This window comes from Oncorhynchus gorbuscha, linkage group LG23, assembly GCF_021184085.1.
Source record: "Oncorhynchus gorbuscha isolate QuinsamMale2020 ecotype Even-year linkage group LG23, OgorEven_v1.0, whole genome shotgun sequence".
Lineage (NCBI taxonomy): Eukaryota > Metazoa > Chordata > Actinopteri > Salmoniformes > Salmonidae > Oncorhynchus > Oncorhynchus gorbuscha.
The window spans coordinates 69,963,595-69,989,551 of NC_060195.1; the positions used below are offsets into that span (position 1 = coordinate 69,963,595).

At 42.1% G+C, this 25,957-nt stretch overlaps 1 protein-coding gene and 1 pseudogene across 1 annotated transcript; both read left to right on the forward strand.

Annotated features, from left to right (window-relative positions):
- Nucleotides 1–20,782, forward strand: part of LOC124010749 — a 27,957-nt pseudogene extending 7,175 nt beyond the window's left edge.
- Nucleotides 2,267–4,779, forward strand: LOC124011054 (oocyte zinc finger protein XlCOF6.1-like; the record flags this gene model as incomplete). Its single annotated transcript, XM_046324027.1, has 1 exon — nt 2,267–4,779. A coding segment is annotated over one exon (1,338 nt), but the record flags the coding sequence as incomplete, so codon positions are not given.
- Nucleotides 20,783–25,957: the final 5,175 nt, after the last annotated feature.

Below are 25,957 nucleotides of genomic sequence, written 5' to 3' on the forward strand. Positions count from 1 at the left end.
TAACCCTTGTGATATTGAGTGTAGGATGATATAGCTCATCATTTTCACCACTTTTGACTCTTTGTAGTTTTTGACTCCTACCCAGTTTTAGTATAGTTTGATTCCCATTCCCATACGGTCTACTGAAATGAATACATACACTACCGTTGAAACATTTAGGGTCACTTAGAAATGTCCTTGTTTTTGAAAGAAATGTTTTAGAAAGAATTGTCCACTAAAATCGAATTGACCATTTATACAGTGTAGATGTTGTTAATATTGTAAATTACTATTGTAGCTGGAAGCGGAAAATAAAAAAAATGGAATATCTACATACAGTGGGGCAAAAAGTATTTAGTCAGCCACCAATTGTGCAAGTTCTCCCACTTAAGAAGATGAGAGATGCCTGTAATTTTCATCATAGGTACACTTCAACTATGACAGACAAAATGAGGGAAAAAAAACAGAAAATCACATTGTAGGATTTTTAATGAATTTATTTGCAAATTATGGTAGAAAATCAGTATTTGGTCACCTACAAACAAGCAAGATTTCTGGCTCTCACAGACCTGTAACTTCTTCTTTAAGAGGCTCCTCTGTCCTCGACTCGTTACTTGTATTAATGGCACCTGTTTGAACTTGTTATCAGTATAAAAGACACCTGTCCACAACCTCAAACAGTCACACTCCAAACTCCACTATGGCCAAGACCAAAGAGCTGTCAAAGCACACCAGAAACAAAATTGTAGACCTGCACCAGGCTGGGAAGACTGAATCTGCAATAGGTAAGCAGCTTGGTTTGAAGAAATCAACTGTGAGAGCAATTATTAGAAATGTAAGACATACAAGACCACTGATAATCTCCCTTTATCTGGGGCTCCACGCAAGATCTCACCCTGTGGGGTCAAAATGATCACAAGAACGGTGAGCAAAAATCCCAGAACCACACAGGGGGACCGAGTGAATGACCTGCAGAGAGCTGGGACCAAAGTAACAAAGCCTACCATCAGTAACACACTACGCCGCCAGGGACTCAAATCCTGCACTGCCATACGTGTCCCCCTGCTTAAGCCAGTACATGTCCAGGCCCGTCTGAAGTTTGCTAGAGAACTTTTGGATGATCCAGAAGAAGATTGGGAGAATGTCATATGGTCAGATGAAAGCAAAATATAACTTCGGTAAAAACTCAACTCATCGTGTTTGGAGGACAATGAATGCTGAGTTGCATCCAAAGAACACCATACCTACTGTGAAGCATGGGGGTGGAGACATCGTGCTTTGGGGCTGTTTTTCTGCAAAGGGACCAGGATGACTGACCCGTGTAAAGGAAAGAATGAATGGGGCCATGTATCGTGAGATTTTGAGTGAAAACCTAAGGGCATTGAAGATGATCCCAAACACACCGCCCGGGCAACGAAGGTGTGGCCTAGCCAGTCTCCAGATCTCAACTCCATAGAAAATCTTTGGAGGGAGTTGAAAGTCCGTGTTGCCCAGCAACAGCCCCAAAACATCACTGCTCTAGAGGAGATCTGCATGGAGGAATGGGCCAAAATACCAGCAACAGTGTGTGAAAACCTTGTGAAGACTTACAGAAAACGTTTGACCTCTGTCATTGCCAACAAAGGGTATATAACAAAGTAAAGAGATAAACTTTTGTTATTGACCAAATACTTATTTTCCACCATAATTTGCAAATAAATTCATTAAAAATCCTACAATGTGATTTTTCCCCCTCATTTTGTCTGTCATAGTTGAAGTGTACCTATGATGAAAATTACAGGCCTCTCTCATCTTTTTAAGTGGGAGAAATTGCACAATTGGTGGGTGACTAAATACTTTTTTGTCCCACTGTATCTTCTGAGATTTTTGGATATGAATATGAACTTTATCGAACAAAACATGTACGTGTAACATGAAGTCCTATGAGTGTCATCTGATGAAGATCATCAAAGGTTAGTGATTAATTTGATCAATATTTCTGCTTTTTGTGACTCCTCTCTTTGGCTGGAAAAATGTTTTTCATGTTAGGTGCTGACTTAACATGATCTCATGGTATGCTCTCGTCGTAAAGCCTTTTTGAAATCGGACACTGTGGTGGGATTAACAAAAAGTTTATCTTTAAAATGGTGTATAATAGTTGTATGTTTGAGGAATTTTAATTATGAGATTTCTGTTTGAATTTAGCGCCCTGCACTTTCACTGGCTGTTGTCAAATCGATCCCGTTAACAGGATTTCAGCCCGTCTCATCCCTAAGAATGTAAAAAGGGCTTCATAAAATACATTTGATTGACATGTATATCACACCAACTGACTGGTTCTTCTGATGTTCACACAGGAGACCATGTTGAGACATTCTCTACATCCAGAGAGCATCAGCAGGAAGATCAGAGAGCAAAGAGGTTTCATCACTGCCCACATTGTGAAGACATTTTCCCATTTCAATCAAAGCTAAGAATACACCTAAAAATACACACAGGAGAGAAGCCTTACTCCTGCTCTGACTGTGGTAAACGTTTTAAAACATCAACTCAGCTAAAAGTTCACCAGAAGACACACACAGGAGAGAAGCCTTACGTCTGCTCTGACTGTGGAAAATGTTTTAAAACATCAAATAAGTTTAAAGTTCATCAGAAGACACACACAGGTGAGAAGCCTTTCTTCTGCCCTGACTGTGGAACTAGTTTCTCTCATCTTTCCCACTTAAAATATCATGAACGTATACATACAGGAGAGAAGCCATACTCCTGCTCTGACTGTGGAAAATGTTTTAAAACATCAAATGAGCTAAAAGTTCACCAGAGAACACACACAGGAGAGAAGCCTTTCTTCTGCCCTGACTGTGGAACTAGTTTCTCTCATCTTTCTAACTTAAAATCACATGAACGTATACATACAGGAGAGAAGCCTTACGTCTGCTCTGACTGTGGCGCAAGTTTCTCTCGTCTGGACACCTTAAAAACACACCAACGTATACACACAGGAGAGAAGCCTTACTCTTGCTCTGACTGTGGAAAATGCTTCACAACGTTAACTGATCTAAAAGTTCATCAGAGAACACACACAGGAGAGAAGCCTTATTCCTGCTCTGACTGTGGAAAAAAATTTAAAACATCAACTCAGTTAAAAGTTCATCAGAGAACACACACAGGCGAGGAGTCATACGTCTGCTCTGACTGTGGAAAATGTTTTAAAACATCAAAAGAGCTAAAAGTTCATCAGAGAACACACACAGGAGAGAAGCCTTATTCCTGCTCTGACTGTGGAAAATGTTTTAAAACATCAAATAAGCTTAAAGTTCATCAGAGAACACACACAGGAGAGAAGCCTTACGTCTGCTCTGACTGTGGAACTAGTTTCTCGCAACTTTCCAACTTAAAATCACATGAACGTATACATACAGGAGAGAAGCCATACTCCTGCTCTGACTGTGGAAAATGCTTCAAAACATCTACTAAGATAAAAGTTCATCAGAGAACATGTGCAGGAGAAAAGTCTTACTCCTGTTCTGACTGTGGGGTGAGTTTCTCTCGACTGAATACCTTAAAAGCACACCAACATATACACACAGGAGAGAAGCCATACTCCTGCTCTGTGGAAGGGTGGGCGTGTAACTCAAACTTCTAGCCAAAGGCTGCTGTGTTTAGAATCTCATCAAGGTTAACTGTAGCATTTTAGCTAATTAGCAACTTTACAACTACTTACTACTTTTTAGCTATTACTTAGCATGTTAGCTTAGCATGCAACTACTTAGTATGTTAGCTAACCTTTCCCCTAAAACCATTTAACCCCTCACCCCTAACCTAGCTAACATTAGCAACAACAAATTGGAATTCGTAACATATCATACATATTACTAGTTCGTAACATATTGTATGAATAACAATGCGTAAAATAACATAACAATTGTAATTCTTAACATACGATACGTCCTACAAGTCGTATTATACTGAACAACAATCTAAACGCAACACTTTCAAATATTTATATTTCGTATAAGAAAATCAGTCATTTTAAATAAACGAGTCCATAATCTATGGATTTCACATGACTGGGCAGGGGCTCATCCATGGGTGGGACTTTGGAGGGCATCGGCCCACTTGGGAGCCAGGCCCAGCCAATCAGCATGAGTTTTTTTCCCCTCAAAAGGTCTTTATTGCAGACAAACATACTACTCAGCCCCCTCCCAGACAATCCTGCAGGTGAAGAGGTCCTGGGCTGCCGTGGTTACATGTGATCTGCAGTTGTGAGGCCGGATGGATGTACTGCCAAATTTTCTAAAAGGACGTTAGAGGAGACTTATGGTAGAGATATAAATATTGAAATCTCTCCTGCAGTCATCATGACAATTGCACATTCCCTGAACTTGAGATATCTGACATTGTGTTGTGTGGTCTTTTATTGTCCCCCAACACAAGGTGCAGTTGTGTAATGATAATGCTGTTTTATCAGCATCTTGATATGCCACACCTGTCAGGTGGATGGATTATCTTGACAAAGGCTGAAATGCTCACTTACAGGGATAGTAACAAAGTTGGGTACAACATTTGAGAGAGATAAGCCTTTTCTGCACATGGAACATTGCTGGAATGTTTTATTTCAGCTCATGAAACCAACACTTTACATGTTTACTTTATATTTCAGTTCAGGTTACATTGGTAGGCCAATGTCATGTAACCTAACATACTAAATGGAATGACACAGATGTTTTTGTAATACATAATACGTTTTGCTCTGAGACCAGGTTGTCCCTCTGCAGTATTTTGTGAGAATGAGCTAGTAGACACTAATTTTAAAAATAATTTAAAAAAAAGGTTCAACACATTAACTAGGCAAGTCAGTTAAGAATAAATTCTTATTTACAATGATGGCTTAGGAACAGTGGGTTAGCTGCCTTGTTCAGTGGGAGAACAACAGATTTTTACCTTGTCAGCTCGGGGATTCAATCTAGCAACCTTTTGGTTACCAGCTCAATGCTCTAACCACAAGTCTACCTTCCACCCCTAACATGTATCAGATAGAGATGGTGTGATGATCACTTTTCACCACTAGTTTGGGGGATTATTTTACAACTTTATTTAATGATACACAGTTTATGAAATTAATCCATGTGTTTATTAATTGTCTGTAAAACTAGATGAGTTATTTTAGTTACTGATCATGAATGTGTTTGGATAACTGTATTGAAAACTTTATTGATCTGCCAATGAAAAATAAAGTTACATGAATATGCACTGGTCAACCTCTTCTTATCTTTAGTATTCAGTTCTTCATATTAGATCTGACAGTATGAATGGTTCTTATGGTTGTATTCAGTTCTTCATATTAGATCTGACAATATGAATGGTTCTTATGGTTGTATTCTGTTCTTCATATTAGATCTGACAGTATGAATGGTTCTTATGGTTGTATTCAGTTCTTCATATTAGATCTGACAGTATGAATGTTTCTTATGGGCTGAGTGCCTGGAGTGTTTTTGTATGACTACAGTCAGGAGTTCTCTCTGACCCTGTGACGTCACCAGCACATTAAGTACATTCATCTTAAGATAGCCAGGTGAGACAACCACATATCACAGCAAACACATTTCTCCTCAATTAGTCAGTGTCACATTATTATGATTTGTATTATTATGATTTGTATTTTGGGGGGGGGGGTACTCTTTAAAGACTTAGGTGTTTCAGACCATTTCGGGCAGTTATTCAAAGACTCTGCTTCACTGACATCAGAGGGAAGCTGGTGCCACCATTGGGGTGCCAGGACAGAGAAGTGCTTTGACTGGGCTGAGAGGGAGCTTGACCTCCTGTAGCAGTGGGACGGCCTTGAGACCAGAGGTGGCAGAACTGAGTGCTCGGGTTGGGATACAGGGTTTGAGCCTGAAGGTACAGATGGGGCAGTTCTTCTTGCTGCACCATAAGTAAACACCATTGTGAGCTTTGACTGGAAGCCAGTGGAATGTATGGAGGACCAGGGTGACATGAGGGACCTTGCGAAGGTTAAACACCCAGACGGACTGCAGTGTTCTAGATAAGTTCAGTGGAGACCCATCATTCAGGGCAGGTGAGCCACCTGTTTTGAGCCCCACTGTTTTAGCGATAAAACAGTGTGAAATAAATTATCTGTTTGCAAACAATGTTAAAAAACATATTGAGTTATTAATAAAGCTGCATACAAACATGTTTTTTTTTTTCTTGAGTAAGGCAGCTCCAAAATGCAGGTCTTCAGCCTTCTGTGGAGGTGGGGCAAGCCCACAGAAAATAGGGAGCTTTGCGCCGTGATCGGCTCAGTGTTCTGTCATTCATGGGGACAATACATCACTGCCAAGTCTAAGGGTAGAAATTGAAAATTCAAGCCCCTTGGGTGCTGCCATAGAGTTACATTAGAAGTGCCCATCCAAGAAGGCTTAAGGTTATTGTTCCTGCATTCCTAAATTCGCTCTGGCTATATACTCCCGATTTCAGACCACTCTCGTCTGAGTGCCAGAGGACAGAATAATTGATGAAAAACAAACGCTCAACACTCCTTGAATACCGCCGGTGTCAGTAAGCGTCAGCAAAAAATGCGTTATTAAATTGTTGCCTGAAGCACAGTTAAAGTCACCAATGCTCTGGATAACATGAACACAACCTAACCAGCTCTGCTAAGGCGTGTAAAATGTCAGAGTTCTCTCATTTGTACTGAAAGTAGCTAGCAAGCCAGCCAATGTTAACCAGTTATCTTGGATGCTTGACTGCCGTTGTGAGGTCAGAACGCTTGAATCAACCCTCCTCCTCCGCCAGAGCGTCCAGTGTGGCTCTGAACGCTCCGAGAGCGATACGAACTGACAGTCTGACAACGCTCTGAATTTACGAACGACCAAGCGCACTCTGGCACTCCAGATTGAATTTAAGATCACATCCATAATTTAAAAATAAAGTATTTGTGTTTGGTGAGTCCGCCAAATCAGATGCAGTAGGGCTGCGCGAATTTAAATTTTTTCCTGTCCTGCTAATCATTCAAAATGTAACGAGTACTTTTGGGTGTCAGGGAAAATGTATGGAGTTGAAAGTACATTATTTTTTTTAGGAATGTAGTGGAGTAGAAGTAGAAGTTGTCAAAAAATATCAAAAGTAAAGTACAGATACCCCCAAAAACTACTGATGTGGCACTTAAATATTTGTACTTAAGTACTTTACACCACCAATTGCAGAGAATACTGACTGAAGATGTTCCTCCCTACGAGGCCCATGAGACTTTTTATTTATTTTATTTATTTTTTATTTCACCTATATTTAACCAGGTAGGCTAGTTGAGAACAAGTTCTCATTTGCAACTGCGACCTGGCCAAGATAAAGCATAGCAGTGTGAACAGACAACACAGAGTTACACATGGAATAAACAATTAACAAGTCAATAACACAGTAGAAAAAAATGGGCAGTCTATATACAATGTGTGCAAAAGGCATGAGGAGGTAGGCGAATAATACAGTTTTTCAGATTAACACTGGAGTGATAAATGATCAGATGGTCATGTACAGGTAGAGATATTGGTGTGCAAAAGAGCAGAAAAATAAATAAATAAAAACAGTATGGGAATGAGGTAGGTGAAAATGGGTGGACTATTTTCCTATAGACTATGTACAGCTGCAGCGATCGGTTAGTTGCTCGGATAGCTGATGTTTGAAGTTGGTGAGGGAGATAAAAGTCTCCAACTTCAGCGATTTTTGCAATTCGTTCCAGTCACAGGCAGCAGAGTACTGGAACGGAAGGCGGCCAAATGATGTGTTGGCTTTAGGGATGATCAGTGAGATACACCTGCTGGAGCGCGTGCTACGGATGGGTGTTGCCATCGTGACCAGTGAACTGAGATAAGGCGGAGCTTTACCTAGCATGGACTTGTAGATGACCTGGAGCCAGTGGGTCTGGCGACGAATATGTAGTGAGGGCCAGCCGACTAGAGCATACAAGTCGCAGTGGTGGGTGGTATAAGGTGCTTTAGTGACAAAACGGATGGCACTGTGATAGACTGCATCCAGTTTGCTGAGTAGAGTGTTGGAAGCCATTTTGTAGATGACATCGCCGAAGTCGAGGATCGGTAGGATAGTCAGTTTTACTAGGGTAAGCTTGGCAGCGTGAGTGAAGGAGGCTTTGTTGCGGAATAGAAAGCCGACTCTTGATTTGATTTTCGATTGGAGATGTTTGATGTGGGTCTGGAAGGAGAGTTTGCAGTCTAGCCAGACACCTAGGTACTTATAGATGTCGACATATTCAAGGTCGGAACCATCCAGGGTGGTGATGCTAGTCGGGCATGCGGGTGCAGGCAGCGATCGGTTGAAAAGCATGCATTTGGTTTTACTCGCGTTTAAGAGCAGTTGGAGGCCACGGAAGGAGTGCTGTATGGCATTGAAGCTCGTTTGGAGGTTAGATAGCACAGTGTCCAATGACGGGCCGAAAGTATATAGAATGGTGTCGTCTGCGTAGAGGTGGATCAGGGAATCGCCCGCAGCAAGAGCAACATCATTGATATACACAGAGAAAAGAGTCGGCCCGAGAATTGAACCCTGTGGCACCCCCATAGAGACTGCCAGAGGACCGGACAGCATGCCCTCCGATTTGACACACTGAACTCTGTCTGCAAAGTAATTGGTGAACCAGGCAAGGCAGTCATCCGAAAAACCGAGGCTGTTGAGTCTGCCGATAAGAATATGGTGATTGACAGAGTCGAAAGCCTTGGCGAGGTCGATGAAGACGGCTGCACAGTACTGTCTTTTATCAATGGCGGTTATGATATCGTTTAGTACCTTGAGTGTGGCTGAGGTGCACCCGTGACCGGCTCGGAAACCAGATTGCACAGCGGAGAAGGTACGGTGGGATTCGAGATGGTCAGTGACCTGTTTGTTGACTTGGCTTTCGAAGACCTTAGATAGGCAGGGCAGGATGGATATAGGTCTGTAACAGTTTGGGTCCAGGGTGTCTCCCCTTTGAAGAGGGGGATGACTGCGGCAGCTTTCAATCCTTGGGGATCTCAGACGATATGAAAGAGAGGTTGAACAGGCTGGTAATAGGGGTTGCGACAATGGCGGCAGATAGTTTCAGAAATAGCGGGTCCAGATTGTCAAGCCCAGCTGATTTGTACGGGTCCAGGTTTTGCAGCTCTTTCAGAACATCTGCTATCTGGATTTGGGTAAAGGAGAACCTGGAGAGGCTTGGGTGAGGAGCTACGGGGGGCGGAGCTGTTGGCCGAGGTTGGAGTAGCCAGGCGGAAGGCATGGCCAGCCGTTGAGAAGTGGTTATTGAAGTTTTCGATAAGCATGGATTTATCGGTGGAGACCGTGTTTCCTAGCCTCAGTGCAGTGGGCAGCTGGGAGGAGGTGCTCTTGTTCTCCATGGACTTCACAGTGTCCCAGAACTTTTGGAGTTGGAGCTACAGGATGCAAACTTCTGCCTGAAGAAGCTGGCCTTAGCTTTCCTGACTGACTGTGTGTATTGGTTCCTGACTTCCCTGAACAGTTGCATATCACGGGGCTATTCGATGCTATTGCAGTCCGCCACAGGATGTTTTTGTGCTGGTCGAGGGCAGTCAGGTCTGGAGTGAACCAAGGGCTGTATCTGTTCTTGGTTCTGCATTTTTGAACGGAGCATGCTTATCTAGAATGGTGAGGAAGTTACTTTTAAAGAATGACCATGCATCCTCAACTGACGGGATGAGGTCAATGTCCTTCCAGGATACCCGGGCCAGGTCGATTAGAAAGGCCTGCTCACAGAAGTGTTTTAGGGAGCGTTTGACAGTGATGAGGGGTGGTCGTTTGACTGCGGCTCCGTGGCGGATACAGGCGATGAGGCAGTGATCGCTGAGATCCTGGTTGAAGACAGCAGAGGTATATTTGGAGGGCCAGTTGGTCAGGATGACGTCTATGAGGGTGCCCTTGTTTACAGAGTTAGGGTTGTACCTGGTGGGTTCCTTGATGATTTGAGTGAGATTGAGGGCATCTAGCTTAGATTGTAGGACTGCCGGGGTGTTAAGCATATCCCAGTTTAGGTCACCTAACAGAACGAACTCTGAAGCTAGATGGGGGGCGATCAATTCACAAATGGTGTCCAGGGCACAGCTGGGAGCTGAGGGGGGTCGGTAGCAGGCGGCAACAGTGAGAGACTTGTTTCTGGAGAGAGTAATTTTCAAAATTAGTAGTTCGAACTGTTTGGGTATGGACCTGGAAAGTAAGCCTGCAAAGTAATGTCAATCTCTGCAGTAGACTGCGACTCCGCCCCCTTTGGCAGTTCTATCTTGACGGAAGATGTTATAGTTGGGTATGGAAATCTCTGAATTTTTGGTGGCCTTCCTGAGCCAGGATTCAGACACGGCAAGGACATCAGTGTTAGCAGAGTGTGCTAAAGCAGTGAGTAAAACAAACTTAGGGAGGAGGCTTCTGATGTTGACATGCATAAAACCAAGACTTTTTCGATCACAGAAGTCAACAAATGAGGGTACCTCGGGACATGCGGGGCCTGGGTTTACCTCCACATCACCCGCGGAACAGAGAAGGAGTAGTATGAGGGTACGGCTAAAGGCTATCAAAACTGGTCGCCTAGAGCGTTGGGGGCAGAGGATAAGAGGAGCAGGTTTCTGGGCATGGTAGAATATATTCAGGGCATAATGCGCAGACAGGGGTATGGTGGGGTGCGGGTACAGCGGAGGTAAGCCCAGGCACTGGGTGATGATGAGAGAGGTTGTATCTCTGGACATGCTGGTTGTAATGGGTGATGTCACCGCATGTGTGGGGGGTGGGACAAGGGAGGTAACAGGGGTATGCAGAGTGGATCTAGGGGCTCCATTGTGAACTAAAACAATGATAACTAACCTGAACAACAGTATACAAGGCATATTGACATTTGAGAGAGACATACAGCGAGGCATACAGTAGTCACAGGTGTTGAATTGAGAAAGCTAGCTAAAAACAGTGGGCGAGGCTAATCAGCTAGCACAACAAACAGCAGGTAAAATGGCGTTGACTAGGCAACTGGGCCGACAGATAAAACAAACACGCAGAGTGGAGTACCGTGATTAATGGGCAGTCCAGTGTGCGTCAGCTATGTAGCCAAGAGATCAGTGTCCAGGGGGCAGCGGTGGATGGGGCAGGGGGCTGGGCTGGCGAGTGTTATCCAGGTTTTTTTTTTTTTTTAACTAACAATGACTAAATAGCTTGTAGCTAGTTAGCTGGTTAGCGTCTGGAGGTTCTTGAGTGTGTCATAAAAATAAAATAAAAATTAAAACAGCGATTCCGTACAACAGTGGGTGAGGCAAGTTTCCGGAAGGTATAAACAAAATAAAAATCAAAAAGAGATAGAAAGTAAATGGGTTCAGAGTGTTTGGGATGCAGTGATTCAGATGGTTAGCAGGCCTGTGCTAACAAGCTAACAGTTCGTAGGCCCGGGCTAGACAAGCTAGCCGTTAGCAGGCCGAATTAGCAAGCAGGGAGATAGCGAGGGCTAGAGAGTTAACCTTTGGGGGGACGTCGCGATGGGGCGAGTCTGTTTATTCCTCTTCATGCGGTGACATCGACAGACCGGTCGTGGGCCCGGGTAATTGTAGCCCAGGAGTATGCTACATGTGCTCTAGTACGCTAGGTGAGCTGGAGACACAGCGTTTCAGAAAGCTCGCGGGCCTTGGCCGGCAGATGGATCTTTGGCGATGTCGCAACGAAAAAAGCCTGTTGGAACCACCTCGGACGATTATGTCGGCGGACCAGTCGTGATGGATCGGCGGGGCTCCGTGTCGGCAGTAAAGGGTCCAGGCCAATTGGCAAAAGAGGTATTGTTGGGCCTCTTCGGCTAGTCGGGAGATGGGCTTAGCTCGAGGCTAGCTCAAGGCTACTATAATTCAGGGTTTTCACACGGGACTTCAAGTAAATACATTTTAGTGCCTGAAAGTCCTTGAATTTGACTTGCCACTGTACGACCCCTGATAATTCTTAATATGGTGTGAATGGGAAATACAATTGGTTTTTGTGAGAGAAATAATACAGTGAAGACAAGGTTATTCATAAAATAGTACATAGTGCTGCCTGAAACATACTGTGATCTTGTACTAAATGGTTTTTGAGGCATTTATGCATTTATGTGAATTTAGGAAATCTACGATAGATTAAGTGCACTTATGTTGTGCAATTTAAAATGTGTACTTTGTGTCTAATGTGAATTAATGTATTGTCAGCGATTAGCTACCTGATCTACTGAACATTAGATAATTGAACAAGGAAAAATATAAAATATTTTTACAGAATAAAGTGCCAGAACTGTCAAGAAAATAACTTTTGTGTCCGTTTGTCTTTATTACTACAGACCGACTCAGATTAAGTCTGAGGCCGTTAACGTCAACAGTGAGGACAAACCCAGCCTGCCACTCTCCTTCCACACTGAGTCCAAACCTACAGTCACTGGGTCCTGATTGTGACAGTGGGGCCCAGTTTGCACTGCAGGATCCAGAGATGGCATCAGTGAAGCTGGAAGACTGCAGTCAAACACTGGAGCTGAATGTCAACATTAAAGATGAAGAGGAGGAGGAGAACATTAGGACAACTGTTAGTCATGGTAAGAGCTGGTTCTATCTATAAGTTATCTTCATATATTAGACCTCCATAAGTTATGACCAGTCTATTGCTAGGTTGAATTCTGTAATTCTGACATCACACATCCCTGAACAACTCAAGTTAGGCATACCTCATTTCAAAATAGGCCATGACATCATCACTGTCAATATTGAATTATAATTTGTTTGCTGCACAGAATATCAGATCTCAACAACGATTGGAGAAGTGTTGAACATAACCAGTAGACTACCACATCCTGATGATTTATATCTGATACATATATATTTAATATTTTATAGATCAAGTTGTAGGAACATCTCAATGATGATCAATGGAAACAGGATGCACCTCAGTTCATTTCAAAAGTTTGGGGTCACTTAACACCAGTCTCAACGTCAACCAGTCTCAATTTAATTTTAGAATAAGGCTGTAACATAAGAAAATGTGGAAAAAGTCAAGGTGTCTGAATACTTTCCGAGGGCACTGTCAGACCCCTTCCCATTTCTCCCATTTTTGGTAAGTTACAGTTATCCTTGAGATTTTTTTTCAACTTGGAGTCCACCTGTGGTAAATTCAATTGATTGGACATGATTTGGACAGGCCCACACCTGTCTATGTCAGGTCCCACAGTTGACAGTGCATATCAGAGTAAAAACCAAGTCATGAGGTGGAAGGATTTGTCCGTAGACCTCCATGACAGGATTGTGTCGGCACAGATCTGGAGACCGGTACCAAAACATTTCTGCAGCATTAAAGGTCTCAGAGGCCTCCATTATTCTTCAATGGAAGAAGTTTGGAACCACCAATACTCTTCCTAGAGCTGGCCACCTGGCCAAACTGAGCAATAGGGGGAGAATGGCCTTGGTCAGGGAGGTGGCCAAGAACCCGATGATCACTCTGACAGAGCTCCAGAGTTCCTCGTTGGAGATAAGAGAATCTTCCAGAAGGACAATCATCTCGGCAGGACTCCACTAATCAGGCCTTTATGGTCGAGTGCCCAGACGGAAGCCACTCCTCAGTAAAAGGCACATGATAGTCCGCTTGGAGTTTGCCAAAAGGCACCTAAAGGACTCTGACCATGAGGTTGAGAGGATCTGCAGAGAAGAATGGGAGAAACTCCCCAAATACAATTGTGCCAAGCTTGTAGCTTCATACCCAACAAGACTCAAGGCTGTAATCGCTGCCAAAGGTGCTTCAACTCACTATTGTGTGAAGGGTCTGAATACTTACGTAAATGTAATATTTCATGTTATTTCTAAAACCTGTTTTTGCCCTTGTCATTGTGTGTATTGTGCTGATGAGAATTAGAATAAGACTGTAATGTAACAAAAAGCCAAGGGGTCTGAATACCTTTTGAATGCATTGTAGACGTTATTTCATGCTGCTAAGACTTGTATGGATGACACCAGTATTGCCAGCATTTGTTTTATTCACTGGGCTATCTGGAGTGATCAGAGTGTAGACTAAAGAAGTGGAGTAGACAAACTGCCAGTGTTTTGAAGTTCTATGAAATGAGTCTGTGTAGTTACTAATCCCCTTTGTCACGAGAATTTCTACCCCAATGTTCTAACTGAACTATTTTATAACTCCATCTGTATCCTAGAGGTTGTAAGGCTCTAAGTTTTAATAAACAGAGTCCCAGCATACAAATGATCAGTTCTTTATTCAGAGAGCTCTGCCCTCTCAAGTTCAGAGCCCATCTTTTATACACACATCAGTGGAGAACCGCACCCCGCTTTAGGATGGCTGTATTGTTCCACTGTACACTTACATTGTTTATCATATTCTGCAACATGTTTCATGATTTTCTGCAAGCCTAACAGTTTCTCCTCTCCGGGTGGGGACAGAATGTCCTGTAAGGAACACAATGTTCTAAATATATCCTGCCAACGCTGCACATATTACCAACTTATAGTCTTATGTGTCTAATGGATTTCACACAAACTGATACAGTTTCAGAGTGAAATATTTTAGTCATACTTTAAACACAAATTCTACTATCACCCTTGTGATGTTGAGTGGAGGATGGTTTAGCTCATCATTTCACCACTTTTGCCTCTTAGTTTTTGACTCCTACCCAGTTTTAGAATAGTTTGATTCCCCTTCCCATACAGCCTACTGAAATGAATACATACACTACCGTTGAAAAGTTTAGGGTCACTTAGAAATGTCCTTGTTTTTGAAAGAAAGGTATGTTTTTTTGGTCCATCAAATCAAATCAAATGTATTTATATAGCCCTTCGTACATCAGCTGATATCGCATGTTGTGTTAGCTAATCCAAGTTTATCATTTTAAAGGGCTAATTGATTACATTTACATTTAAGTCATTTAGCAGACGCTCTTATCCAGAGCGACTTACAAATTGGTGCATTCACCTTATGACATCCAGTGGAACAGCCACTTTACAATAGTGCATCTAAATCTTTTAGGGGGGGGTGAGAAGGATTACTTTACCCTATCCTATGTATTCCTTAAAGAGGTGGGGTTTCAGGTGTCTCCGGAAGGTGGTGATTGACTCCGCTGTCCTGGCGTCGTGAGGGAGTTTGTTCCACCATTGGGGGGCCAGAGCAGCGAACAGTTTTGACTGGGCTGAGCGGGAACTGTACTTCCTCCGTGGTAGGGAGGCGAGCAGGCCAGAGGTGGATGAACGCAGTGCCCTTGTTTGGGTGTAGGGCCTGATCAGAGCCTGGAGGTACTGAGGTGCCGTTCCCCTCACAGCTCCGTAGGCAAGCACCATGGTCTTGTAGCGGATGCGAGCTTCAACTGGAAGCCAGTGGAGAGAGCGGAGGAGCGGGGTGACGTGAGAGAACTTGGGAAGGTTGAACACCAGACGGGCTGCGGCGTTCTGGATGAGTTGTAGGGGTTTAATGGCACAGGCAGGGAGCCCAGCCAACAGCGAGTTGCAGTAATCCAGACGGGAGATGACAAGTGCCTGGATTAGGACCTGCGCCGCTTCCTGTGTGAGGCAGGGTTGTACTCTGCGGATGTTGTAGAGCATGAACCTACAGGAACGGGCCACCGCCTTGATGTTAGTTGAGAACGACAGGGTGTTGTCCAGGATCACGCCAAGGTTCTTAGCGCTCTGGGAGGAGGACACAATGGAGTTGTCAACCGTGATGGCGAGATCATGGAACGGGCAGTCCTTCCCCGGGAGGAAGAGCAGCTCCGTCTTGCCGAGGTTCAGCTGGAGGTGGTGATCCGTCATCCACACTGATATGTCTGCCAGACATGCAGAGATGCGATTCGCCACCTGGTCATCAGAAGTGGGAAAGGAGAAGATTAATTGTGTGTCGTCTGCATAGCAATGATAGGAGAGACCATGTGAGGTTATGACAGAGCCAAGTGACTTGGTGTATAGCGAGAATAGGAGAGGGCCTAGAACAGAGCCCTGGGGGACACCAGTGGTGAGAGCGCGTGGTGAGGAGACAGATTCTCGCCACGCCACCTGGTAGGAGCGACCTGTCAGGTAGGACGCAATCCAAGCGTGGGCCGCGCCGGAGATGCCCAACTCGGAGAGGGTGGAGAGGAGGATCTGATGGTTCACAGTATCGAAGGCAGCCGATAGGTCTAGAAGGATGAGAGCAGAGGAGAGAGTTAGCTTTAGCGGTGCGGAGCGCCTCCGTGATACAGAGAAGAGCAGTCTCAGTTGAATGACTAGTCTTGAAACCTGACTGATTTGGATCAAGAAGGTCATTCTGAGAGAGATAGCGGGAGAGCTGGCCAAGGACGGCACGTTCAAGAGTTTTGGAGAGAAAAGAAAGAAGGGATACTGGTCTGTAGTTGTTGACATCGGAGGGATCGAGTGTAGGTTTTTTCAGAAGGGGTGCAACTCTCGCTCAGTATCTGGGTCATTTGTCGGTTCGATTACAGGCTCAAAATGGCCAGAAACAAAGACCTTTCTTCTGAAAGTCGTCAGTCTATTCTTGTTCTGAGAAATGAAGGCTATTCCATGTGAGAAATTTCCAAGGAACTGAAGATCTCGTGCAGTTCTGTGTACTACTCCCTTCACAGAACAGTGCAAACTGGCTCTAACCAGAATAGAAAGAGGAGTGGGAGGCCCCTGTGCACAACTGGGCAAGAGGACAAGTATTTTAGAGTGTCTTGTTTGAGAAACAGACGTCTCACAAGTCCTCAACTGGCAGCTTCATTAAATAGTACCCGCAAAACACCAGTCTCAATGTCAACAGTGAAGAGGCGACTCCGGGATGCTGGCCTTCTAGACACTATTCTGGTTAGAGACTGTTTGCATTGTTCTGTGAAGAGAGTAGTACACAGTGTTGTACGAGATCTTCAGCCGTTTCCAGCTACAATAGTCATTTACAATATTAACAATGTTTACACTGTATTTCTGATCACTTTGACATTATTTGATTGGACAAAAAATGTGCTATTCTTTCAAAAACATGGACATTTGTAACTTTAGAATTTATTCATTTATTTCACCACCAATGGTAGTGTATTTAAAAAATAAATAAAAAATTAACCTTTATTTAACTTTCTTAGCATACTGGTAATTGTCCGGAATTTCCGATGACTGACGTGCCCAAAGTAAACTGCCCAGAAGCTAGGATATGCATATACTTGATAGCATTGGATAGAAAACACTCTGAAGTTTCTAAAACTGAAAAAATAATGTCTGTGGGTATAACAGAACTGATATGACAGGCGAAAACCTTGAGTAAAATCCATCCGGAATTTTCATTTCTTGAGGTCACAGATTTTTTCAATGCTTGCCTATGGGATATTCAAATTGATAGGACCCAGATTGCAGTTCATTTGGCTTCCACTAGATGTCAACAGTCTTTATAAAGGGTTTCATGCTTGTTTTTTGAAAAATGAGTATTTGTAGTTTTTCCAAGATGTCCCCCATTAGAAAAGTAGTCATGTTGCACGCATCAACGAGAGTGCGCTCTTCGTTATTTATCTTTGCTATTGAACACACTATTCTCCATCTTAAATATTATTGTTTATTTACATATTAGAATACCTGAGGATTAATTGGAAACTTCGTTTGACTTTTTTGGACGATCTTTACCTTTAGGATTCGTTTGTGTGCATGTTGAACTAGTGACCTACTGAATCAAGCGCGCCATCTAAACTAATACTTTTGGGATATAATGAAGGAGATTATCGAACAAAACGACCATTCATTGTGTAGCTGGGGCCCTTGGGATTGCAATCAGAGGAAGATCTTCAAAGGTAAGTGATTTATTTAATTGCTGTCTGTGATTTTGTGACGCCTGTGCTGGTTGGAAAAGTATTTTGACGTGGGGAGCTGTCCTCACATAATCAATCGCGTGGTATGCTTTCTCCGTAAAGCCTTTTTCAAATCTGACAACGCAGTTGGATTAACAAGAAGCTTTTAAATTATGTAAGACACTTATATTTCACCAGATGTTGTCGTAGGTGTCCTGCTAGCGTTTGGACATGCACCCAAACAGGTTAACTAGACAAGTCAGTTAGGAACAAATTCTTATTTTCAATGATGGCCTAGGAACATTGGGTTAACTGCCTTGCTCAGGGGCAGAACGACAGATTTTTACCTTGTCAGCTCGGGGATTCGATCTTGCAACCTTTCGGTTGCTCTAACCACTAGGCTACCTGTCACCCGGTATGGCCAGAAGAGGACTGGTCACCACTCTGAGCCTGGTTTCTCTCTCGGTTTCTTCCTAGGTTACTGCTTTCTAGGGAGTTTTTTTGTGGCCACTGTGCTTCTACATGTATTCCTTTGTCTGTACAAATTAAGTGGAACGTAGCTACCTTTCACGTGATCGCGCCAGACCGAGGCTGTGGCACTCTGCCAGACCACTCACTCATAGAGCCCTTATGAGCCCCTCCTTTAGAGTAGAATCCTCAAAACCGCTAAATACTGTTGACATCTAGTGGAAACCTTGGGAAGTGAAAAATAACTAACATCACACGGTATCTTCAATAGGAGCTGAGTTGAATAACTACAAACCTCAGATTTCCCACTTCCTGGTAGGATTTTTTTTCTCAGGATTTTACCTGCCATATGAGTTCTGTTATACTCACATACATCATTCAAACAGTTTTAGAAACGTCAGAGTGTTTTCTATCCAAATGTTGTATTTATATGCATATTCTAGCTTTTTCGGCTGAGTAGCAGGCAGCTTAATTTGGGCACGTTTTTCATACAAGCTACCCAATACTGCCCCCTACCCCAAAGAAGTTAACTTCACTAGGGTAGGGGGCAGCATTTGGAATTTTGGATGAAAAGCGTGCCCAAATTAAACTGCCTGCTACTCGGGCCCATAAGCTAGGATATGCATATAATTAGTCGATTTGGATAGAAAACACTGTTAAAATAATGACTGAGTATAACAGAACTGATATGGCAGGCGAAAACCAGAGGAAAATCCAACCAGGAAGTACTATTATTTTGAAAGGCTGTTTTCCATTGAAAGCCTATCCACCATACAAAGACCTAGGACCCAGTGGAAATCTGTCTTCCTCAACATGTGACCAGTCTTTAGGCATTGTTTCAGATCTCTATGGCTTCCTCAACACGTGACCAGTCTTTAGGCATTGTTTCAGGCTTTTACTCTGAAAAATGAGGGAGATACACCGCTTTCAATGAGAGGACAGTGGAAATTTCCATCCATGAGCCAGGCACGTGATCGGGAGCGCGCATTTCTTGTTTACCTTTTTCCATTGACGAAGCTTTTGTCCGGTTGAAATATTATTGATTATTTATGACAACGGGAACCTGAAGATTGAGTTTAAACATCGTTTGACATGTTTCTACTATCTTTTATTGTGTTTTTTGAACTTTTCGAGAGTGCTTATTGTGCCTTTGGATTTCTGAACTAAACGCACCAACAAAACGGAGGTGTTTGGAAATAAAGATGAACTTTTTCGAAGAAAACAAACATTTATTGTCGAACACGGAGACCTGGGAGTGCCCCCAGATGAAGATCATCAAAGGTAAGTGATTAATTTTAATGCTATTTCTGACTTTTATGAGACCTCTCCTTGGCTGGAAAATGACTGTATGGTTTTCTGTGACTAGGTGCTGACCTAACATAATCGCTGTTTGTTTGAGGTTTTTGGACATAAAGATTAACTTTATCGTTTAGTAACTGGATAAGAGCGTCTGCTAAATGACTTAAATGTAAATGTAAATGTTTGGTGTGCTTTCGCCGTAAAGCCTATTTGAAATCGAACACTGTGGCTGGATTTACAAGAAGTTTATCTTTAAAATGGTGTAAAATAATTTTAATTATGGGATTTGAACCAGACAGGTTAAGCACTTTGACAACTACTGATGTAAAAAGTGCTTCATAAAATACATTTGATTAACGTGTATATCACACCAAGTGACTGTTTTTTCTGTTGTTCACACAGGAGACCATGTTGAGACATTCTCCACATCCAAAGAGCAACAGCAGGAAGATCAGAGAGCAAAGAGGTCTCATCACTGCCCACATTGTGAAGAGATTTTCCCATTTCTATCAAAGCTAAAAATACACCTAAGAACACACACAGGAGAGAAGCCTTTCTTCTGCCCTGACTGTGGAACGAGTTTCTCTCAGGTGGGCACCTTAAAAACACACCAACATATACACACAGGAGAGAAGCCTTATTCCTGCTCTGACTGTGGAAAATGTTTTAAAACATCAAATGAGCTAAAACGTCATCAGACAACACACACAGGAGAGAAGCCTTTCTTCTGCCCTGACTGTGGAACTAGTTTCTCTCAGCTTTCCCACTTAAAATCACATGAACGTATACATACAGGGGAGAAGCCTTATTCCTGCTCTGACTGTGGAAAATACTTCACAACATCAACTCATCTAAAAGTTCATCAGAGAACACACACCGGGGGAGAAGCCATACTCCTGCTCTGACTGTGGAAAATGCTTCAAAACATCATATCTAAAACTTCATCAGAGAACACACACAGGAGAGAAGCCTTATTACTGCTCTGACTGTGGAAAACGTTTTAAAACATCAAATGAGCTAAAAGTTCACCGGAGAACACACACAGGAGAGAAGCCTTACGTCTGCTCTGACTGTGGGATGAGTTTCTCTCTCCAGAGCAACTTAAAAAGACACCAACTTATACACACTGGTGAGAAGCCTTACGTCTGCTCTGACTGTGGGGTTAGTTTCTCTCGACTGGATACCTTAAAAACACACCAATGTATTCTTACAGGAGAAGATCTTAGCCGTGCTTACTGCTCTGATTGTGGAAATAGTTTCTTACTACTGCCCTGACTGTGGGGAGAGATTCTCTCAAAAGACCAACTTAAAAGTTCACCAGAGAACACACACAGGAGACAAGCCGTTTTACTGCTCTGAGTGTGGAACTAGTTTCTCTAAATTTTCCATCTTAAAAACACATGAACTTATACATACAGGAGAGAAGCCTTACATCTGCTCTGACTGAGGAAAATGTTTTAAAACATCAACTGAGCTAAAAGTTCACCAGAGATCACACACAGGAGAGAATCCTTACTTCTGCTTTGACTGTGGGAAGAGTTTCTCTCACCAGAGCAACTTAAAAACACACCAACGTATACATTAACTTCATGTTACCCTCTGTTATTCTTCTCATTTTGAAAACAAACACTAGTCTGCCAATTGACTGGGTGGTACTGCTTCCCTCTCAGCCTGGTCTGTCTCTGTCTGTAGGGAGAGTTTCAACTGTGCAGCTTAAAAACACACCAACGTTTACACGTAGGAGAGAAGCCTTACTCCTGCTCTGTGGAAGGGTGGGCGTGTAAACTCAAACGTCATGCCAAAGGTTGAGTGTTTGAATCTCATCATGGAGGACTTTAACATTTTAGCTAATTACCAACTTGGCAACTACTTACTACTATTACTTAGCATGTTAGCTACCCTTTCTCCTGAACCCATTTAACTCTATCTTAAACCCCTCACCCCTAACCAAGCTAACGTCAGCAACAACAAATTGGAATTCGTAACATATCATACATGTCACAAGTTCGTAACATATTGTATGAATAGCAATGCGTAAAATAACATACAAAATTGGAATTCTTAACATACGATACGTCCTGCAAGTCGTATTATACTGAACAACAATCTAAACGTAACAATTTCAAAGATTTACAGTTTGTATGAGGAAATCAGTCAAATGAAATAAATGAGGCCTTAATCTATGGATTTCACATGACTGGGCAGGGGCTGTGAAATCCATACTGAATGGAGTGGCACGGATGTTTTTGTAATATATAATACATTTTGCTCTGAGACCAGGTTGTCCCTCTGCAGTATTCTGTGGGAAGGAGCTAGTAGACACTTTTTTATTGAACCTTTATTTAACTAGGCAAGTCAGTTAAGAACAAATTCTTATTTACAATGATGGCCTAGGAACAGTGGATTAACTGCCTTGTTCAGAGGCAGAACAACAGATTTTTACCTTGTCAGCTCAGGGATTCTATTTAGTAACCTTTTGATTACTGACCCAATGCTCTAACCACTAGGCTACCTTCCGCCCCTAACATGTATCAGATAGAGATGGTGTGATGATCACTTTTCACCATTAGTTTGGGGGGATTGGTTTTACAACTTTATTTAATGATACACAGTTTATGAAATGAATACATGTGTTTATTAATTGTCTTTAAAACTAGATGAGTTATTTTAGTTACTGATCATGAATGTGTTTGGATAACTGCATTCAAGCAAACTTTATTGATCTGCCAATGAGAAATAAAGTTACATGAATATGTACTGGTCAACCTCTTCTTCTCTTTCAGTTCTTCATTCAGTTCTTCATGTTAGATCTGACAGTAATGGTTCTGAATGGTTCTTATGGTTGTATTCAGTTCTTCATATTAGATCTGACAGTATGAATGGTTCTTATGGTTGTATTCAGTTCTTCATATTAGATCTGAGCATGTATGAATGGTTCTTATGGTTGTATTCAGTTCTTCATATTAGATCTGACAGTATGAATGGTTCTTATGGTTGTATTCAGTTCTTCATATTAGATCTGACAGTATGAATGGTTCTTATGGTTGTATTCAGTTCTTCATATTAGATCTGACAGTATGAATGGTTCTTATGGGCTGAGTGCCTGGAGTGTTTTATTATGACTACAGTCAGGAGTTCTCTCTGACCCTGTGATGTCACCAGCACATTAAGAACATTCATCTTAAGATAGCCAGGTGAGACAACCACATATCACAGTAAATATGGGAGCAGAATGAGTTTTTCCCCACAAAAGGTCTTTATTACAGACAGAAATACTACTCAGCCCCCCTCAGACAATCCTGCAGGTGAAGATGTTCTGGGCTGCCGTGGTTACATGTGATCTGCAGTTGTGAGGCTGGTTGGATGTACTGCCAAATTCTCTAAAAGGACATTAGAGGTGTCTTATGCTAGAGATATAAATATCGAGTTCTCTGGCAACAGCTCTGGTGGACATTCCTGCAGTCATCATGAGAAATGCACATTCCCTGAACTTGAGACATCTGTGACATTGTGTTGTGTGGCATTTTATTGTCCCCAACACAAGGTACACCTGTGTAATGATCATGCTGTTTTATCAGCTTCTTGATCATCTATACCTGACAGGTGTGGCATATCTTGACAAAGGCTAAAATGCTCACTAACAGGGACATAAACAATTCTGTGGAACGTAACATACTAAATGGAGTGGCACGGATGTTTTTGTAACATAAAATACATTTTGCTCTGAGACCAGGTTGTCCCTCGGAAGGAGTTAGTAGACGCTTAAAAAAAATGTTTTAACCTTTATTGAACCAGGCAAGTCAGTTAAGAACAAATTCTTATTTACAATTATGGCCTAGGAACAGTGGATTAACTGCCTTGTTCAGAGGCAGAACAACAGATTTGTACCATGTCAGCTCAGGGATTCAATCAAGCAACCTTTTGGTTACTGACCCAACGCTCTAACCACTAGGCTACCTTCCGCCCCTAACATGTATCAGATAGAGATGGTGTGATGATCACTTTTCACCATTAGTTTGGGGGGATTATTTTACAACTTTATTTAATGATACACAGTTTATGAAATGAATACATGTGTTTATTAATTGTCTTTAAAACTAGATGAGTTATTTTAGTTACTGATCATGAATGTGTTTGGATAACTGCATTGAAGCAAACTTTATTGATCTGCCAATGAGAAATAAAGTTACATGAATATGTACTGGTCAACCTCTTCTTCTCTTTAGTATTCAGTTCTTCATATTAGATCTGACAGTATGAATGGTTCTTATGGTTGTATTCAGTTCTTCATATTAGATCTGACAGTATGAATGGTTCTTATGGTTGTATTCAGTTCTTCATATTAGATCTGACAGTATGAATGGTTCTTATGGTTGTATTCAGTTCTTCATATTAGATCTGACAGTATGAATGGTTCTTATGGTTGTATTCAGTTCTTCATATTAGATCTGACAGTATGAATGGTTCTTATGGTTGTATTCAGTTCTTCATATTAGATCTGACAGTATGAATGGTTCTTAGGTTGTATTCAGTTCTTCATATTAGATCTGACAGTAGGACAGAGAAGTGATTTGACTGGGCTGAGAGGGAGCTTGACCTCCTGTAGCAGTGGGACGGCCATGAGACCAGAGGTGGCAGAACTGAGTGCTCGGGTTGGGATACAGGGTTTGAGCCTGAAAGTAGAGATGGGGCAGTTCCTCTTGCTGCACCGTAAGTAAACACCATTGTCTTGTAGTGGATGTGAGCTTTGACTGGAAGCCAGTGGAATGTATGGAGGAGCAGGGTGACATGGGGGATCTTGGGAAGGTTAAACACCCAGACGGAGTTCAGTGGAGATCATTCAGGGCAGGTGAGCCACCTGTTTTAAGCCCCAGTTATAGCAGTAAAACAGTGTGAAATAAATTATCTGTTCGATCATGTCAACATCATACTTTCAACATCTGAGATAGCAGTCATCATCATGAATCAAGCCCACAATCTACTGGCAAATCCTTTTGAATCTTTGTCATATGAAGAGAAATTATAGATAAAATGTATCCAGTGCTCATCGGCCATTGGACATAAACATCACACAACAAATTGCAAATTCAACAATGAGTTGCAAAGGAATCATTAGCCTGCTATTCAGTGGAGTGGCTGTGTGGTCCCAAGTCTAAGGGGCTCTTTTCCTAGTTTAAAACTGTAAACATTCAACATTGGCCATGCTGTCAATGGAGCTTGATTTGTGCCACGCTCAAATCAACTTAACTCGGTACTGCAAAATCTGACTTGTGAGTTCAAAACAACTGGGAGCTTGGGGAAAAACAAGCAACAACTGAGAAAATATGTTTTGAACTTTCATCCAACTCGGAATTGTAAATTGGGAACTATCTCTGTATTACCCACATTAAAACACCTAGTTAGAGCAGAGAGGACAGAGCATGTGGCTTTGCAACACACAGGTGTTTCATCTCCACACTGGGATGATTTTAACAGTGCAACGTCACACAGCCTCATGCCTCTCAGGTAGGAGGGTACCAGAAATGGTCCTTAATTTATAAACACAATTTTTCTCCACACAGATATTATATATGTAATAATCGGGATATATTGTATAAAAATACCTCTCTGTTTTTAGAATATTGGTTCAGAAATAATGAGCCAACTGGTAAATGCAGAGGGTCTTTTACTCAGTTATAAAGAATTCTTATCACTTTACAAGGTCCCTGTAACACCTAAAGATTTTGCAATTGTTTTAGATGCCATTCCCTCAGGTGTTGCTATGTTATTCAGTGGAGAACACTGAACGTGTCAGGACCTGACCCTCAGAGCCTACCTTCAGTAGGAAAGATTTGTTTCTCTTTTGGTCCATTCAACAACAGAGCGATACGATCCTTGTTTCAGCAGGATGTTGTATCTATACCTTATCATTCCTTATTGGAATGGATTTATTGATAATATGTTAGAAAAAAGTTTGGATGTTGCCACACACATACCTACTTGTTAACAAAATTAAGGAAGTTTCCTTTAAAATTATTCATAAATATTAGTCTGCCAACCACTATATGAAGACGTTTAAGGAAAACATCAACTCAAATTGCTCCTTTTGTAATGACCACCCAGAAACAGTGTTGCATCTTTTTGGCATTGTATGCATGTAAGAAAACTGTGGCAAGACATCAGTAGGTTTATAATTGAACACATTTATGAATATTTTACACTATTGTGGAGAGATGTACTGTTTGGATTCTTTACATACAACATAAATAAGCTGAAACATTTTTCTGTAATTAATTTCATTATTCTTTTGGCCAAATTTCATATACACAAATGTAAATTTACAAACAGAAAACCACATTTTCGTACCCTACAAAAAGGAAATTGAACTGTATTTTAAGACGGTTAAATGCTCTACTAACAAAAAAGCTATTAGAATTGTAAGTATATGCATGTCCCTTAAGGTCCTTGTGT